General features: G+C 42.7%; 1 protein-coding gene across 1 annotated transcript in view; it reads left to right on the top strand.

Moving 5' to 3' along the window:
• The window catches only part of CC2D1B (coiled-coil and C2 domain containing 1B), a 28,429-nt gene that overhangs the window by 2,761 nt on the left and 7,408 nt on the right, over window positions 1–18,260 (top strand). The window contains exons 3-20 of the mRNA XM_027683032.1: window positions 357–498; window positions 3,222–3,337; window positions 4,108–4,227; window positions 5,070–5,207; window positions 7,206–7,464; window positions 7,931–8,055; window positions 8,197–8,272; window positions 9,411–9,521; window positions 9,854–9,984; window positions 10,260–10,332; window positions 12,142–12,254; window positions 13,033–13,219; window positions 15,341–15,513; window positions 15,617–15,742; window positions 16,273–16,331; window positions 16,590–16,706; window positions 17,167–17,240; window positions 17,869–17,927. Coding sequence (XP_027538833.1) covers window positions 357–498; window positions 3,222–3,337; window positions 4,108–4,227; window positions 5,070–5,207; window positions 7,206–7,464; window positions 7,931–8,055; window positions 8,197–8,272; window positions 9,411–9,521; window positions 9,854–9,984; window positions 10,260–10,332; window positions 12,142–12,254; window positions 13,033–13,219; window positions 15,341–15,513; window positions 15,617–15,742; window positions 16,273–16,331; window positions 16,590–16,706; window positions 17,167–17,240; window positions 17,869–17,927 — 2,199 coding nt within the window. The remainder of the gene's footprint in view (window positions 1–356; window positions 499–3,221; window positions 3,338–4,107; window positions 4,228–5,069; window positions 5,208–7,205; window positions 7,465–7,930; window positions 8,056–8,196; window positions 8,273–9,410; window positions 9,522–9,853; window positions 9,985–10,259; window positions 10,333–12,141; window positions 12,255–13,032; window positions 13,220–15,340; window positions 15,514–15,616; window positions 15,743–16,272; window positions 16,332–16,589; window positions 16,707–17,166; window positions 17,241–17,868; window positions 17,928–18,260) is intronic.

The following is an 18,260-nucleotide window of genomic DNA, read 5'->3' on the forward strand; positions in this document are numbered from 1 at the left end:
TCACAGGCACTGCCCTGAACTTCCCTGATGGTATCTGCTTTATGAGGCTCAGTAAAACAAACAGCATTTTATTTTATCTTGTTCTGCCAGACTGTTGAATAGGCTTGATTTTTAAGAAATCATAGTTTGTGTGGAGTATCTGTGTACTTATGTACTTACATCAGTTGTAAGTGCCTGATATGCACTGTTTTGGTTATAGAAGTGGTATGATAGGGGACTGTAAAAAAAAAAAAGTAGAATTCAGAATGCATGAAAATGTCTAAATAATCCATGCAGTGTAATGTTTTTGGGTGTCATCTTTGTTCTGACTGCAGGTTTTTTTTACTCTTCTTTATTGTTCTTTCCCTTGACTCCAGCTGGGGCTGTTTGTAGAGTTCAATCCTGAGGAGATGCTGTTGGGAGCAGAGGAAGGTGTGGATGATGGAGACCTGGAAGCAGAGCTGGCTGCTCTCACAGGATCAACAGTAAAAGAAGGGAAATTGAAACCAAAGGGGAAAAGTAAGTTAAAATATTTTATTTATTGGCAACCTGAATAATTTATTAAAGTTACCTTTAATAAATTTATCCAAAGTTATTATTTATCTAAAGAATCTGTAGGTTTATCTAAAACGTTTTCTTTTCTGTCAATGGTAGAAGCTGAAATTGCAACTACCCTTTCCTTTCCTTTGAAAGATTTAAGTTGTTACTCCACAAAAAGGGTAAGAGGTTTTTTTGTCCATGCTCTTGTAGACATAGGAAAAAGATCTCTGAGGGCCAGCCAGTTTAGTGACTAAATTAAGACATGCTTGTTTAGCATATGAAGTCCTAAAAAAGTGTAGTAGGTGCTGGATGATTTCTAAAGGGAAATTGGAGGGTGGGTTGTTGGTCATCTGGTTGTTCTTCTGGTTTTGTTTAAAGAATGAATTTACTGAATGATCATTATATTTTTAGTTACTTGGAGTCTGTAACCAAAATTGAATCCCATTTTTAAGAGGGAAATTCTGGAACTGATGGAATTGTTGGGAGAATCCTGTACCTTGTGTTGGGAAAATTCTGTAGCTTGTGTTGTGTGGGAGGTTAGTGTGTCTCTTGGAATGGATCGTTACCATTCCTAATATTTTAAGGATCTGTTACCTTTGTCTGATAGTGTTTGCATGCAGCTATGCAGTGTTTCTCAGGATTGCTGGAATCTACTGTAAATCAAGGCTGCTGCTGAGAGGGACACTAGTGAGCATGCTCTGCTTCTGAGCAGATCCGTGTTTGTGGATAAACATGGGTGAGCTGGCTCAGGAAACCAATCTATGAAAATAAACTTTTGTTGTGCTGGGCTTTCAGCTGAATCAGGTCCTTGGTCTGGTTTGCTCCCTGCCTGTTTGAGCTGCAAGGGAGGGGTGGCAGCAAGTGGTTGAGGTGGGACAAGGAAAATGGGACCTAGCCTGGATTCCAGGTGTGTGAGGTGCTGGAAAGAAGGGTTAGGGCACCTACAGCCTTATTTGCAGCTCTGCAGTAATTTGCCTGTAATGCCACACAGAGCAGCAGGGAAATGAAGGATTTTTAAATATTTAGAAAAAGTGACTCTATAAACACCGTAGTCGATGAGAGACAGAGGAGGTGTTTGTCTAAAACTAAATTCTAAATAATTTCCACTTCTCCAGATTAACTCTTAGAGCTAGTAAGCACAATTGTACAAAAAGCACAATAGCAGAATTTTGACCATTGGACATAGGTTATCTGTGGCTAAAACATGCATGTTTTGAGGGTGAACCTGCATCAGGAGCTCTTGAATTGTTGTCAGCTTTTCAAGTTATGACTTCCTTCTCGCCCTGATCATGTCACTTACTGTGTTTTTTCGGTCTCTTTATTCTGAAGAGGAAAATGAAACTTCAGACAGTGCAAAATTAATGTTTACTGTGCTTTTTAAATGTATGTGTTATGGCTCATAAAATGATTTTCCAGAATAATTTGCAGCTGCTCTTTTCCTGGTAGCATCGGAAGTGTATAGATTAGAAGCTTGTGGAAGATGGACAACTGGACAGCTGGCACTGGGGACTCAGGAGAGCTGGTACATTGTAGGATGGAGAGGAAAAAGGATAGGGGAGAAACAGATCCTGTCTGAATAAGGACAGAAGAAAGGGATCCAGTACAACACAAACTGGTGCTCAGTTCTTGTCTGAGCACAAGGTGCAGTAATTCCCTCCTGGATTTACATCCTAGAGCTCTGACGGGTGTGGGGAAGTGATCTCCTCCTCCAGCTTGAACATGCAGGCAGCAAAAGCTGTACTGTTGCATCATCTTCAGCACAGAGATCCCTGCTCCCCGTGACTGAGAAATGCTGGCTGGGCAGCCACTTGTGTGTTTGAAATTGTGGCCTCAACTTGTGCACTGGATTAGAGCTGAACAGACCTTCTGAGGAGGCTTGATTGGATTTTTGCCTCTAATGGGGTTTTCTGTACAGCCAGTTCCTTTGGATGTGACCTGGTGTCTGAGTTGCTCATATATTTGACCCTTAGCAAAACTCTGCAATGTGTTTGATATAAGTACTGAAGCACTGATAGGGTAAATTAGATTGTTTGAACAGAAACAGCTTTGTACCTGGGTTAATTTTCAGTTGATACAGCAAATGCAGGGAGTGAGTGGGATCTGTTTAAATTGACTGTAAAGCTCTATCATGAAGATGTATATTTTGTGCAGCCTTCACTGCCACTGGTGAGTCACTTCCCTATGCAGACATATGACTGTATCAGAGGCATTTCCATGGACAGCTGGGATTTGTGTGCAAACAACTTCACCTTTGAGAGCGTGCGGGGGAAGTTGATAGTTTAGGAAGATGTGGTTGGCATAGCATGAAGCAGAGATGAGAACTCAGCAAGGAGAAGTTAAGTAGAGTTTTCAGGATGAAGAGCAGAACCAAACTTGCAAAATGAAGGAGCCAAGACAGATTTGGAAAAAGCAAAATCTCATGGGCATGAGACAGCAGTGCAGAAAATGTGCAAGTGTCTTACTGCCTGCCTTGACTGTTACTCTCAGAAAGAGTACTATTGCTTTTCCCGAATGCTCACTTCCCCAGTCTGACCTATATCTATGAATATACTGCATTTACCTATGAACTTGTCTGATAAAGGGGACACAAGAGGGGAAGTCACTGCTCTCTTTAGCTGGTAACAAGTCCTTTAGGATTTATATCCAGTGACTGCATGAACTGTTACTTATGGTTTATGGCTCCTTGTGCTTTGCTTTTACAGCTCCTCTTCCCATGGATCATATTGAAAAGATGGCTGCAGAGTGTATGAAGGACCTGAATGAAGATGAGGAGGAAGATGCAGATGATGAAGACTTGGAGAAAGATACAGACCTGTTGGTATGCATAACTCTGTTAGCAATAAGTTTTAGTATGTATTTTTTGTATTTTTTTTTAAACAGAACTGTATTTTGCAAAAATGTCTGTTAACTTTGTGGTGAGAAACTAAAATACCACAAAAGCATTATGTTAGATACAAGTCTTTGCAGGATCCACCCCCCTGCACACCAGAGTAAGAGAGTTTCCTAACTAACATTCTTAAGTGTGAAGGTCTTAGAGAAGTGGGAGAACAGCAGGAATCCCACTCTGTGACAGCTGGTGAAATACAGCCAGGGAGATTCTCCTTAAAGTGATTGCTGTCACAGTTTTGCTGCTGCTTCAAGTAGTGCTTGGCCTGAGAGTTTGTCTCTCAAGAAATTCTTGGTAATTTCAGTGAGTAATCTACTTGGCAGGATTTGAGGAAAGATGTTAAAGAGGGGTTTGGACTGCCATTGTTAGTAGATGCTTTTTGGGAATTTCAGATTTAGGTTTGCATGATCTCTGTAAAAGTACTTCTCTGAACTTCTCCAGCTTCAGATCTCCAGCCACAAATTTGTATGGTGATCCTGAGCTGCAGGGTGGCTTTTCAGTGGCATCTGGAACCAGTTTCATTTAAAAATAAAAAATAAAATTAAATTTAAAAAAAGGCTGGAATATAAGATCTTTAGACTCTTCACTTGGGTTCAAGATCCAGCCAAAGATTTTGGAACCTGAGATTTTTTATTTTTGTCTTTTGAGAACATAGAAAATTTTGAGGAAAAGCCTTTTGTTGGCATTTACTTTTACTTTAGGCAGAATTGCAAGAAGTTCTGGGGGAGGAGGGTGAGACAGGAAGCTGTGAGGATGAACTGATAGCAACAGAGCCATCCCCACCTGAACCAGAGGATGAACAAACTGAGCTGCAATCACAGGTAGGAATGAGCTTCATGTTCCTCACAGTTTTGCTGAATCACTGTTGTCATGCTGGTATGAGGATCACAAACAGGGATCTTAGACAGGTCTCCTGTCTTCCAAGAAACGGAAAATTGCACTGTTGCTGTCTTCTCTGTGGAAACCAATGCTGCCAGTCCTCATGCAATCAAATCCTTTATTCAATTACTGCATGTTTCTGTTGTGTGTTACAAATTCGAATGTCCCTGTACATTGGGCCCATTAGTAAATGAGGCTGAGAGAGTTTCTGTAGAGATAATGGCAATAATTACATCAGTAGCCATCTGTAGGGTCTCTGTAGCTGTGGAGACTTTGTAAGTAGCTACCCATAACTTTGCTTAGGCTGCTTTTGTCACTGAACTAATTCCAGGCTGTAGGAGGAGGAAAAAGAGCTCTTGTTGTAGAAGCAGGTTGAAGCCCAGAAGGGAGCAAACTAGCGTATTTTAAAAATAAGAAAAGGAAAAAAAATCAGGATTTGTGCCAAAATACCCCTTCACACCCTCTGTTGTGTGCGTTTGAGAGACTTTACTGTTCTCTTCACCTACTCACTGACCACATGGCTCCAATTACCCTGTGACTGTGAGTTTTCCAGATGTCTCCACCCATTCTTCTCTATGATGCCTTTGAGGGAAAGCCCAGAGGTGGATCCAGGGCCCATTAGTGCCGCACAAATGCTCCTCTGTTTTAGGGGCTGTTTCTTCCTCGTGCGCCCAATTCTCGGGAGCGGGTGTAGAACAGGAGTATTTGTATTTCAGTGCTGTGGGAAAACTTGTGTAGCTGGATGAAATAAGTGTTCTTGACTTGTTTTATTGTTTTTTCTGAGACCTCCTCACTTCCTGCTGTTACCAGTGAGCTACAGCAGACCCTGGAGAGGAGAATTGCCGACTACAGGACAGCGATTTCCAATGCCAGGGAGTCGGGTGAGGGGGCCAAAATCCGCCGCTACGAGAGAGGCCTGAAGGTGAGTTGGCTTCACCAGGTGTGTGAGTGAGGGGGAGGCCAAGGCAGTTCTCTGAAATGTCGCCTTTCTGGGTGTGTGAATTTGTGGTCTTTTCCAGGGGTGTGAATTTGTTGAAAGAGGAGAGAGATTTTGAGATGCTGCCTTGTGTTACTTTAAAAACATTTGTTGTTTCTTACTACCAACCTGATACAGCAAATACACAGATAAGGTGTAACTTCAGCTGCCTTTTGTACATCAGCTTTGTTGCTGTTGAGTGTGGGTAGTGGTAGCTGTAGGCAGGGTTTGTGGTACATGCTGGATTTAAACCCACCAGTCGGGATCTGGATTGGACCTGTGATGACTGTTCAGTGTTACCTTAAAGCAAAGTTCAGGAGCTTTCCTAGGACATACACATTCCAGTTCATCCCTGTTGCCTTCTCTTGGGTACTAACCTTCTGCTCAGTTCTGTGAGATAAAGGGAAGGGGGACCTTTCCCTGAGTGTCTTGGCCGTGCTTGAAAATGAATAGAATGGGATTTCTCATTCAGGCAATTAAAAGCTGCAGCACAGAGCAGTTCCCCAGCCTTGCCTGGTTTCAGGCAGGTGGCGTGCTTGCAGTGAGTTGTGCTTGGTGATTACTGCTGTGCAGGGCCTGGATTTCCCTGTTTGCTTTCATCTGCTCCCCTGCATCACCTCAGGCAGCAGCTATGTCTTGCTGAGCAAAGCTTTGTAGCTCAGATCTGTGCTCTGAGAGAAGGATGTCATGGCTCACTAGATACCAGGTGTCTTGTGGTACAAGGGGAACAACTGAGGCCAAACCCAGGGGAGGAAATGCCCAAGAAAAATGTCCCTGTGTGTCCCCTGCCTGCCAGCTCTGAAAGGAATGTGCACGAAACCACCTGACCTTTCAGAGAGCAGGAGGAATGGGCAAGGCAGCTATTTTGTCCAGTAATGAAGCTTAGGGTGCTGTTTGCCACTTCCTTTATTTTTCAGGGAGGGGAGTTTCCCTGTGCCTAAGCAGTGTAACCAAGCATAATAGACTAGATCTCACTTCACAGCTCAAAGTTCCTGTCGTGTCCTATCCTTAATTAGCACGATGATATGCCAACAAATGGTGTAGAGCTCTCTCTTGTATGTAATTCTTGGAACTGTGAACTTTAAGCTCAGTGTTTAATTCCATTTCCACTCAGTCTGTCATCCCCCACGTGTGTGGGTTGCTGTACTGGTCTGAACCCCAATCTCACAGTCAGTTTAAAGTATCTCTGCCGCAGTTACTTAATAGGTCAAGCAGTGTCATGGCTGACCAAAAATAGCAGTGATTCTGGCACTGATGGGATTTCGTCGTTGTTGTCTTTCTGTGCTTCTGTTTCAGTTTCTGTGGACAGGCAAGAAGTAAAACTTTTGGTTTGGATTCAAGTTCATGGTGATCTTTTGTCTGAACCTTAAATTAAATTTAAAAAATAAAAATACTGAGGAAGGTAATATTTTGGGGGGCGAAAGGGTTTTCAGAAAAGGAGCAGCAGTTAACCCCAGTTACAGATGGGGAGATCTTCTTACCCTGGGTCACCAGCCAAAGCTCCATTTCCTCTCTTAGTATTTAATGGCTTTTTTCTTGCATTAAATGGGTTTCCTTCCCTAAATCCACATAGGCAGTGACCTTTCAGAGCAGTGTGTTTCATTTTGTTTTAAAGACATAAAATCCTTCTGCAGTTGGTATGAACAGCTTCCTTGATGACTTTCTGTGATAAACTTGATTGGGTCACATCCAGTAGTTCTGAGTGTTGAATAATTGAATTTATGTAGTTTGGGTAGCAAGTCCTTTGCACTGTGTGGCTCTGATATAACTGAACACCTTTCCCTGGTGCTGAAGTTGCCTTGCAGAAAAACGGGGGGCTGAAGGGCAGCAATCTGTAGTGTGTAACAGATCCCATCACATATAAGGGAATGAATTTTTGTTTTAGTGATTTTATGCTAGTAGTGTGTTTGATGGAAGTGCCTGTTGTTGTTCCATCTCTGTCAGACACTGGAAACCATGCTGGCTGCAGTGAAGAAAGGCAAAAAAATCAATGAGGAAGAAATGCCACCTCCTGTTGCAACAGGAAAGAGTTCTTACATATCTCAAACCACAGGAGTGGAACCAGAGAATTCAGGAGATTCCCCAGAGGATAAAGCTGAGTGTGCTGCAGATGATGAGCAGCAGAGCTCTCCTGAGGCAGTGGAGCAGCTGGAATCAGAGTCTCTGCAAGGTCATGCTGCCACTAATCCTGCTGTGGAAACAGGTACTGTGACCTGAGAGGAGAAGCAGTTGCAACACTGTTTTAATGCTACCTCTCCCCTAACGTTTGTGTTGTGTAGCAAAGCACTGCTTGTGTTGGAGCTTCCCTGCTGAATGTCTGAGAGCTCTCCATGGAATGCTGAATTTCTGGCAGTGGAATCAGTTGTTATTGCAGAGCTCTTATATGTATGGTATCAGTACCCTTAACTTTTCCTGTGCTACAGTTTCTCCTTCAATATTTGACATGTGGTATTCCAACCTTTGAATAGTTTTGAGATATTGCTTAAAGACCTTTTTTTTTTTTTTTTTAATTGGAAAAGTGGAACTGTTAGGTCTGGTAGGACCTCTGACTGGAGGAAGAAGAATATCTGTAAAATGGCTGATTCAGATGTGGGCTGGCATAGATGGGCACAGCAAGGGGTGCACATCTGGGGTGCTCTGTGTGTCTCAGCATTGTTCCATCCTCACAGATCTCCAGCACAGCAGCACACGAGCAATGCTGCTCATGAGGCAGAAGGAGTACAAATTAGCAGCTCTAAAAGCCAAGCAGCAAGGGGACCTGGAGAGAGCAAAGGAATACATGAGGGCAGGCAAGGTATGCACACAGAAAATCCTGAGTGCTGAACATCCTTTCTGCTATATCCACAGGCATTATGTGGCAGATACTCATTTTGGTGGCTGGCAAGTCTTGGACATACTCGAATAAATCTTATGTTTTGATTTTTTTCTGCATTAGAAATTTAATGTGGTCTTGGAAGCTTTGGGCAGTGGACAGCCAATAGACCTCCAGAATATGCCTCCATCTCCTCAGGGTAAGACTTGTCTTAAGGAAACTTTTTCAGAAGTCTCTGTGCTGTAATGGAAAGATTCTGCTTTTGATTGCACAACTATAAAAAGAGCTGAAGATCATTTAGGTCTGAGGCTTTCTGCTTATCCACATTCTAATCAAGACCAATGAAGGAAACTGAGGTATGATTACTTATATTGAAGTTACTCTGTGAATTACAGGTTCAAGTAAGTATTGATGTCTCATATTCCTGGTTTTGTAACTTCAGATAATAGCCACTATTTGAAGTGGAAAGGAAAGAAGGATAATGGCACATTCTTAAAGTTTACTGTAATATTTGATAGTGTTATGTGTTTAAACAGAAGGTCATCACATCCAAATTGAGAGATTAATAAAGAGATTGCAGTGCAGTAAAGTCTAATTTTTTTAAGCAAGTTACCAATATTAATGATACCTTACTCCTAGTAAGAGAGAGTTTGGGTTTTTTTAAATAGATACCATATCCTCAACAGTTAATACTTGGTCTGTGCAGCCCAGTGTTTAAACAATATCCTTTAGTAGATTGTTTTATTCTAACAAACTAAATAACAGATTATTTCAGTAAATCGTGAGATTCATGGCACAAGTTATAAACTGATCATTAAATGGCATTACAGAGAAACTTCAGCAAGCACATAATCTTGCCTTAAAAAGTGCAAGACTTTTGCAGCAAATAATATTTAGTTTTCTGAAATACCTACTGTTATACAATGCTAGAAACTGGAGTTTCTGAATTGGTGGTATTAGTTTCTTCCCTTTTCCAGCACATCTTTTGTTACTAGGATATTTTAGTCAGTTAACAGTCTTGTTCACTCTTTTCATCTGCCAAGAAAAGAAGTTATATTCTGGGGAGAGAATTCTTAGAATGCTTGAACTGTTTTTACTTTTTTTTCCCCTTCAAGCAGCCCTAACCTAAATTAAATCAGCATTGGAGATTTTCTGTTATAAAGCATTTGCTCTGAACAGTGGGAACCTTAGACTTAACTAGCCACGGAGATACTGTTTTGAAGCCAAAAAGCTTTCAGGAAGTTGATGTGATCAAATTGATGGTTTTCTGAGTATCATGTGTTGACTTGCTGTATATGGAACACACTGTGAAACTTCCTGCTTTCCTTGCTTTGCAGATCTTGAAAGTTTAGGAAATGTACAAGATGCATCCAAGCAAAAGGTACCGCCTCGAGTGGGAAGTTCCCAGGATCTTGCAACAGCTGAACCTCGGTCCCAAGAAGCTTCAGGTAGGACTTTTGGATTTTTGTAGCAAGTCGTGGAAATAATACAGCTGGGAAGGCACTTTAAGGTCTGCCCTGTCCCACTGAGCTGCAGCAGGATTGAGGAAACCCGCCTAATATTCCTGAGTATTGTTTGCTGCTGATCCCATCTGTACTTTTATTCTGGATCAGTAACAGAAATAAAGGTTAATAAACTTCCTTTAGAACAAAGGTGTTCATAATAAAACTTCCCAGTGATGGTTTTGTCGCTGCAGAAAGTGAGGAAGGGGAGTAAAAAGGCAACTTGTATATTTTGAAATCTTCACGATATAGCATTTCATTGTCTGTCTCATTCCAAGATTCCCTGCAGCAGCCAAAAACGGTGCTGGAGGCGCTGCAGCAGCGGCTGGACAAGTACAAATCAGCAGCAGCACAGGCCAAAGCGAGCGGGGATGAGCGGAAGGGCAGGATGCACGACAGGATTGCCAAGGTAAAGCCAGAGTGTGGCTGTTTGTGTCCAGCAAAGACAGTTGAACTAGTTCTCTTGCTGAAGACTTTTTCAAGGCTTGTATTGTACACAATTTGTGTATTGTCCTTCTGTTTGAAAAGAGGTCCAGTAGGGAAGCTGGAAAGCATTTGGAGGAAGACAGAGAGACAATGCACATATTGTAGCAAAATACTGAGTCTTCTGCAGTGTTTGTGCTGGTTAAATACAAATGATTGCTAATTTATAGTCAACTCCAGTGTATGTCTTCCTGATTGCAGCAATACCAGGATGCCATAAGAGCCCATAAGGCAGGGAGAAAAGTGAATTTTTCTGAGCTACCTGTTCCTCCTGGTAAGTGTGAACATAAAATGCCCTAATACCTAAACTTTTGCATACCTGCTGGGCTCAGAAGGGGTTTGCAGATATTGCCTCCTCATCCTGTGGGACAGCTCCTCCTTTTTCTCAGTGAGTAGGGTGGCCTTGCTGTTTGATAGTATTGTGAAACTGCTTATTGATGTGCTCCCAAACACTGACACTGGTGAATATTCCTGCCTATTGACTATTTGTTCGATAGCAGGTAAAAGTAGTCTACAGAGACAAAACAAATCATACCCATGGTCACACTTGGATAGGAACTGAGCCTTCTTCTGGAGACCCTGTGTCCTGTTTATCTTCTTTAGAACACAAGAGTGCTGTGTCTGTAAAAGTTTGGGCAAGCTCAGCTGTGAATGCTCTGCCTCTGATTTGCATGATACCATTTCTCCCCTAGGAAGCATCTTTGCTCTTATGTTGTACCTGATGCATTCTTCTACAAGATACACTTGGCCCTGCAAAGCCATGCCTGGATTTTTTAAGTAAGAACAGACACGGACCTTGTGGCATTTTTGTCACTGTCAGATGTTGCAATGGCAGCACTGCAGAGGTGGGAAAGAGGGCAGTGCCAGCTCTGTCGGGTCATGGACTGCTTTGAAGGTTCCCTGCTTAGAGCTGGCCATGAAAGGGCATTTAGCATGTCTTATTCTGGAACATAATCCCTTTTTTGGTAAACACCAGTTTCTGTAAGAGTGAGATACTCCATACTCCGTATTTACGCCTCTGGAAACACGGAGAACTCCTCAATTTCCTTACATATGAGCTGCATGTTTTCAGCCATCATTTAGAGGCCATAGGATTTACACTGAGACAACCCTCAGGCAGCCACTGAACCAGAAGTCAATTGTCCTGGGCTGGCAGTGCCTTTCATTGCATCTGGGTGGTGACAAGTACCAGCCCTGGCCTCCTTGGAGACAGAAATGCTGCTGAGTAATGGATTGAATGTCACAGGGGGCAGCAGCACAGGGTTCTGTGTTCTGCCTGCCTGAGTACCTCAGACTTGTGCTGTCCCCAGAGCAGCCATCTCCAGGTTTAGAAGCAGTTTAGTCATTATTTCTTAACACTTCTCATGAGACTGGCAACAAGAATACCCGCTACACATTAAATGAGAGAAATCTTAAGACATTTTATTGTAGGGACTTTGAGAGTCTCTTGTTTGAAGCTGACACTAAACTGGTTATGTGGAATTGAGAGTTTATCTTCTTCCCATCCTTAAAAGAATAATGAAACAATGAAAAGAATTATTCTTCCTACACTTTGCATTTAACTACTTTGATTCTGTTTTACTTTGCAACCTCTGCATTGCAGTAGCTTTTCAGCAGAGACTGTTACCCAGCTGTCAGCACTGGATTGTTTGTTACTTTGGAGGTAGCACTAATTTTCTGCTGGACTCTCTACCTGCTAAGGTGAGGCAGCAGTGAGAGGGGGAAAAAATGAGACTAAATTCTTTGCTGGTTCTGGGGACATCGTTACTACTGAAGTCTTGAGGTTGTGAGGTTCGTTGGCTGGCTGCCAGTTGCTAAGCTTGGAAAACTGCTCTGCTATTACATCATTTTACTCTTATCCCTTTAAGCCTGGGTTTCTGTGAGAGATCTGATCTTAAGCCCACCAGTGAGACTTTGTCTAGCAAGGCTTTGTGGCCTTGACCTCAGTCTGGTTACACTGAATTCCAAAATATATTAGATAATAGGTATTTGGATAGAAATAGTTTTACAGAAAACAAGAAATATGAAAGACATAGTGTAGGTCATATGCAACTCTCTACTTCTGTATTCCTTTCCTACCCAGGGTTTCCCCCTCTTCCTGGTGTTGCAGCAACAGATGGTGGCAGCACAATAGCCTCTGTTCTGGAAAGTGCCAGCAGACTGGCAAACATGGAGGAGAATGATGAAGAGGAGGAGGTCAGTATTTCCTAGTGGGATGTGTTAAAGTTGAAACGCTGTCTCTTGTGGCAGCAGACATGAGGCCGTTTGATTTCCAGGGAAGGGTACTGAGATGAAATACATTTCCCAAAAGTCTGAAGAGTACAGGATCTCAGTAGTAATTGCAGTTTGCATTGTATTGTAGGGGACACAGAGAGGTGAGATGTTATTACAGTCAGTACCCTCAGAGTCTGAGTCCAGGGTTTGGCTCTTCCATGGCTGTCTTGTATGTGGGTTTTATTTTCAAAGCAAACACTTCAGATCCCCTCCACCCCTTTACATTGTTCTAAAGTACTTAAATCTGTACTTTTATCCTGCATCCCAGTAGCTTCCCATGTTTGTTCTTCCCCAGGATGTTCAACACTTATTCCTTTTTGTCAGGCTGCACCAGCCTTTAGACTTTGGTTCGATTTCTATGTCTCTCTAGTTTTGGTTGACAATTGTTTGTGGTTTCACCTGGAGTAGCTTTTAATGGAGAGAATTCCTCTTGGATGATTTTTTTCTGCATAGAGCTGCTTTTTAAAAAATCACTGCCTTGTTCAACATTCTTTTTATTCTGTCTGTGGTGGAGTTTTGATGCTTGCTTGGGTCAGCTACCTCCAGAAGTTAAAATTTGCTTCTGGAATGCTATGCTCCCCTCAAAGGAACACCAGAAGGCTGACACAGTGATAACCATGGTTGTTGGTGCTTGGGGTGCTGTCCTCAGCTCTGGAATAGATTTTATGTGTTTAATGTGAAATTCTCCTTGTTTTGCCAGAGTGAACCTCTGCCCCAGGCCCCAGTGGCCAAGAAGCCTGCCCAGCTGCCTGGGAAGCCCACTCAGGTTGTGAAGCCCATTCCAGTGTCTGCTGCAGCTGAGGAGAGCTCCCCTGAGCACCTGAAACGAGCTGCATCACCCTCCACCCTGGACAAGGCAGAGTCCCTGGATCATCTCCCTCCAGCTGGTAAGGTGAAGGGATCACCATTCCCAGTGATCCACATGCAGGTCGTTTGCTGTAGTTTAGTTTAATACCTTGGTAAAGACTTTTTCATTTTAGTTTAGGTATGAGCCTGTGAGTGTGTGGCATAGATTTCCTCTGACAGGAGCCCAAATATATACATGTGCTGGAGGGCAGATCCAGACCAGCCATGCAGCTTTATTTCACAGAGATAGCATGTGTAATTATATGGGTGATTGGGTTTTTAATTAATTTTGATGTAACAAGTGTATCGATTCATAATGTTTAACTTGCTCACAGTAGAACTCTGCATATACTCTCATTAAAGGGCTGCCAGTGTGAATTATTCATTGATCCAGTGGAGCTCCTTACATCACACACTGCTTTCTGCCTGCTGCTTCATCCAGGGATCTCACACTGCCAGTGCTTCATCAATCACTGCTCTGCCTGTTGCTGAGGTCACTGAGCAGTTGTCTGCACAAGATTAATTGTACAGATAGTAGGGGACAGCCACCACCTCATGGTGGGATTTGGGCACACACAGGCACTGCTCAGGCTCTCAGTGATGCCTTGACTGTAATCCTATCCTCCTGTTCTTCCCTGGCTGATTCCCTCAGGATGAAGCAGAGCTACCTAGTTGGCTGATGCAGGTTCTTCTGCAGAGTGCAAAGGCTTTTTTATACAGTGCCCCTGTGATTATCTCATAAATCTTCTCTCTAGAAAACTCCATTACTTGTTTTATAAAGACCACTAAAGTAGTGGTTGTCCATTTTGGCTTGAAAATCTATGAATCCTCAGGAGTTTCCTGGGTTTTGCAATTTTAGCTGACATATTAATCTCCTTAGTGAATTGCCCTGGACTTATGCAGTGAAGGAATTGATAATACCTGGTCTCTGGTGTTACAGTAATCGATCCTGGGTATTTCAAGTATTCTAAAATAAGACCAGTAAGTGCAACAAGAACCTGGACAGAGCCATACCAACATGATTTTCCCAACAAAATATCAGTACTTTGCTGTTGAAAAGTGTATTTCACTAGGCAAAGTGCATTCATGTTACCTTTATCCCCTCAGAATTACAAACCTGATAAATCCACTGTAAAAATCCTGTATTTTTCTTCCTGAAAAGTGCTGAGTGTGGGCAGGTGTGGAAGTGGAATGGAGCAGTTGCACCTAAGGCCTTAGTTTGGGTTTAGCTGGTTGGGCAAACTGCTCCAGCAGCAGGACAGCTTCTGACTCTTCTTCCAGGATGGGGGAAGGTTGGTCATCATCTGACAGCAGTGACCATGGTGTGAGAGGCACTGGGGTGTTTATTTGCTGAGACCGGCACCTCTTGCAGGGGTTGTTCAGCTTGTGTAACCATGGATATAGAGTGCAGTGGTGAATACATCATGAGTATCTTTGGGAACAGCTGTAATCAGCTCCTGCTGCTCCGTTTCCCATGAGGAAGAGGCAGGATGCACCAACCTGGCACCATATAAAGCAACCTTACTTGTGTAGTTGTCCTTAGTGTTTTAAGAAGGAAATAGGAGACTTAAGAATTAATAAGAAACTAACAGAACAAGGAATTACAAATAAGCAGAGGTGGTATGTCTGAGTGTGCCTGCACATTGGCTCATCTGAGGTTTTTTTCTGACACATCAGGGAAGAGGGAAGGAATGAGTCCAGAGGATGCTCATAATATTTGCTGTTTTTTAGAAGTTACCATGGCAAGCTGAGAGTTTGAATTCAGCTGCTGCTTTGGACCAATCAGCTGTGCTGGGGTCTGTCTCCTGCCTGCACATTAGGGGCTGTAATTACACTTGTGACACTTGTGAAGTCATATGAGGTTTTTGATGAAGGATGCTGTGAGAGAAGGAAGTTTGTTTCTTTTTCTAATGCTTGAAATTGAAAGTGTCCAAGAAACAGTAGAGTGCAATGAGGAAATGTCCTTATTGCAAAGGACATTGCAATAAGGGCATTTCCTCATTGCATTCTGTAAGGATATCTGTACTTTGATATTTGATATTGTGCTTTGATATCTGTACTTTCACTGTACTTTTCCTGGCTACAGACTGAACACAGGAAACCTGTTTCAGGGGCATTGCCAGTGTCAGATGAGTGAGGATTTCTGTACAACTGTTTTTCAGTCAGGGAACAGCTGGAATTCTTGGAGAACAGGAAGAAACAATACCTGAAGGCGGCCATCAAAGCAAAGAGGGAAAATAACCTGGAACAGGCAAAGACATATCTCAGAACAGCGAAGGGCCTCGACCTAAAGATTGAACAAGCCAAACATGGCAAACCTGTAGACATTTCCAAGGTTAGTAGCACTGGTAATATTCTGCTGTTTTTCATATTCTTGGACGTGTAAGTGCTTACTTTGCCCTATAAGAGCTCTGCAATGTGATGTTCTTGTGTTGCAGCTGCCGTCACCCCCTACAGATGATGAGGGCGATTTTATCTTCGTGCACCATGAAGATGTCAGACTGTCTCAAAAAGCAGATGAAGTATATGCACAGCTTGTAAAATTGCTGAAGGACCAACATGAGGTGACCATTTACTCTTTTTTAATAAATGTTTTGGGGTTTCTTTTGTACATTTCTCTGGGGTTTATTAATATAATAATATCGTCATTGTTTCTGTGGAGTCTTTTGTTTTTCTTTTAAAATACTTATGGTTTTGTGTGTCCTAAAAAGGAGAATTTTCAGACTTGGATTCTCTTATTATTTGAAGCCTGAGGATGTGCTTGAAGGCTTGGGACTATCAAATTATCAATGTTAAATATGAGTGCTCAAGTTTGAAAATAGTTTTTTGAATGATTAAGACTAGTCCTTGGCTGAGCCTCATATCTACAAATCAAGTGATTAAAAAGTAATAGGGAGAACAGCTCAAAGAAATGCTGTGCTCAGCTTTGGGATTGAAGGATGGAGTGGTGGATATTTTTGAGTGACTTGGGAGAACTCTTGGCTTTTCTTAAATTAGGTTGTCATGAACCTCAAAACCCTCTTCCAATCATGAATCTGTGTGTGAGGCTCACTGTGAGTGCATCTGTGTTTGTTTGGTTCTGTTTGTGTTTCAGAGGTGTTTGCAGTATTCCAAGCAATTCATGCATCTGGGAAACGTAGCAGAAACAACTCGGTAAGACCCAGTGACTGCTTTTAGTCATGCCACAATGTCACTTCAGGCTTGACTCTGCCTGACCCCGAAAGATGCTGGGGATTGGGTTGGAAAGCTTCTCCTTGTGTGAAAGAGTCAGTAACTATGGCTCCTGCACCTCCAGGATGCTCTCAGAGCTCTGGCCTGGGATTATTTTGGGGCCTGTATCTGGCAGAATGCTGTTCCATGTCCCAGAGTGGGTGTAGCTTTTTTATTGGGTTTTTTTTCCCTTTTCTATAGGTTTGAGAAACTGGCACAAGGCTGTAAAAAGGACATGGAAATCCTCCAGCTTGCACGAGCACAAGGAATGGATCCTCCAAGCCATCACTTTGAGGAAAGAACCTTTAAAATGATAAGGTGTGGAAAACCAAAAGGATTTCTCAGGCAGGCTGGAATGACTTTTCTGGTCTTTCACTCTTGTTTAGGGAATTGTGGGCTTCAGCAAACTCAGATGGCACTCAGGGTTAGGAAAGGATACTCTCATCAACTTAAATACAAAGAAGTTTTCTCTAACTTCTCTTGTGGGTTGTTTTCAAAATACCTCCAGCTTCATCTCTTACATTCTGTTACTTCAGCCACTCCTCCATCCTCTGTATTTCTCCCTCAATGCTGTTGCCTTTTGGGCTTTGTTCCTGGCATGCCTGAGAGATATTTTTAGCTCTGTTTGTGTTCTTTCCTTGCTCTGTTGTATTTTGTGAAGGTGATTTCTGTAGGAGTGCACTGTTGAAAAAGGTCTGCCAAATACCTATGGCATCCTAGTTGGTAGTGGATCAGGTGATGGCTATGGGGTGATTATGCTTTTTTTGTTTATTCACAGGATATTTTCTGAGCTCAACAGCACAGAAATGCACCTTCTTATTGTCAGGGGGATAAACCTACCAGCTCCTCCAGGTGTGTACTCGAAAGGGCAGGGGGGCTCTTTCCTCTGAGTAGGTGAGGGAAGTAGTGGGGAATGAGATTTCTCTATCTTGAAGACACTTTAGGAGTCAAACCTTTGTAGCCAACACTCATTAAAACAAAATAACCAGGTTTGGGGCTCAAGCCTCCCCAAAAAAATTTTAACAGTATTTTAAAAAGCAGACAGAGAATCTGGGTTCCATCTGGACAGAGGGGAGAACTTAAAATTGTTCTGGGTTCACTCATAACGGGGTCATAGTTTGTTTCCTGGTTATTTCCTGTTTTGTTATGAGTGCCTGCCTTAAGATTGCACCACCTTGATGTGTTCTGACCCTTCAATAGACAGGATCCTGCCAATGTTACTGCCTTTAGTCCTCGTTCTGGGAGCTTGTGAGCCCTCTGTGCTAGACTGTCTGAGGACTGCCTAAAGAAAAGCAGGTGTTTTCCTTTGGATGCCAGCTTTCTATGGATTTGGGTTTGATGGGTGGATTTTTCAGTTGCCAAGAGACAGGACATGAGTGCTGCTGAAAGCCAGTTATGTGCTCTTGAAAATCCTGCTCAGCATTCCAGATGCAATGGCAATCCCTGTATTGGCTGTTTGGGTTGGCTTTGTCTCCCTCAGGTGTGTCCCCCAGAGATCTGGATGCCTTTGTGAAGTTTGAATTCCAGTACCCAAGTGCGGTGAGTGTGTCCTGGCTCTGCTGTTCCTCACCCCTGCCACTGCAGGAGCCTTTGGGGGCTCCAGGGAAAGGGAAGACACTCGTAGGCATCCTGCCTGGAATTACCTTCAAAGCAGATTTGTTTTTCTAGGGAACAGAACTACTGAATCTGTTTCTGCAGGTGATGTTACAGGGGAGAGGGGCCACCTCAGGTGTGATCTGCCTCTGAGTCCCTTCTAAAGGCATTGCTTTGGGGCATCTCTTCTAATTAGAGAAATGGATTGAAAGGGTTAGTCATTGTCATCAAATAAAAGCATGTGGCTCCTGGGGATTTAATTATCAAATATAAATGTGA

This window comes from Neopelma chrysocephalum, unplaced genomic scaffold (genome assembly GCF_003984885.1).
Source record: "Neopelma chrysocephalum unplaced genomic scaffold, ASM398488v2 Primary Assembly neopelma1_64, whole genome shotgun sequence".
Taxonomy (NCBI): Eukaryota; Metazoa; Chordata; class Aves; order Passeriformes; family Pipridae; genus Neopelma; species Neopelma chrysocephalum.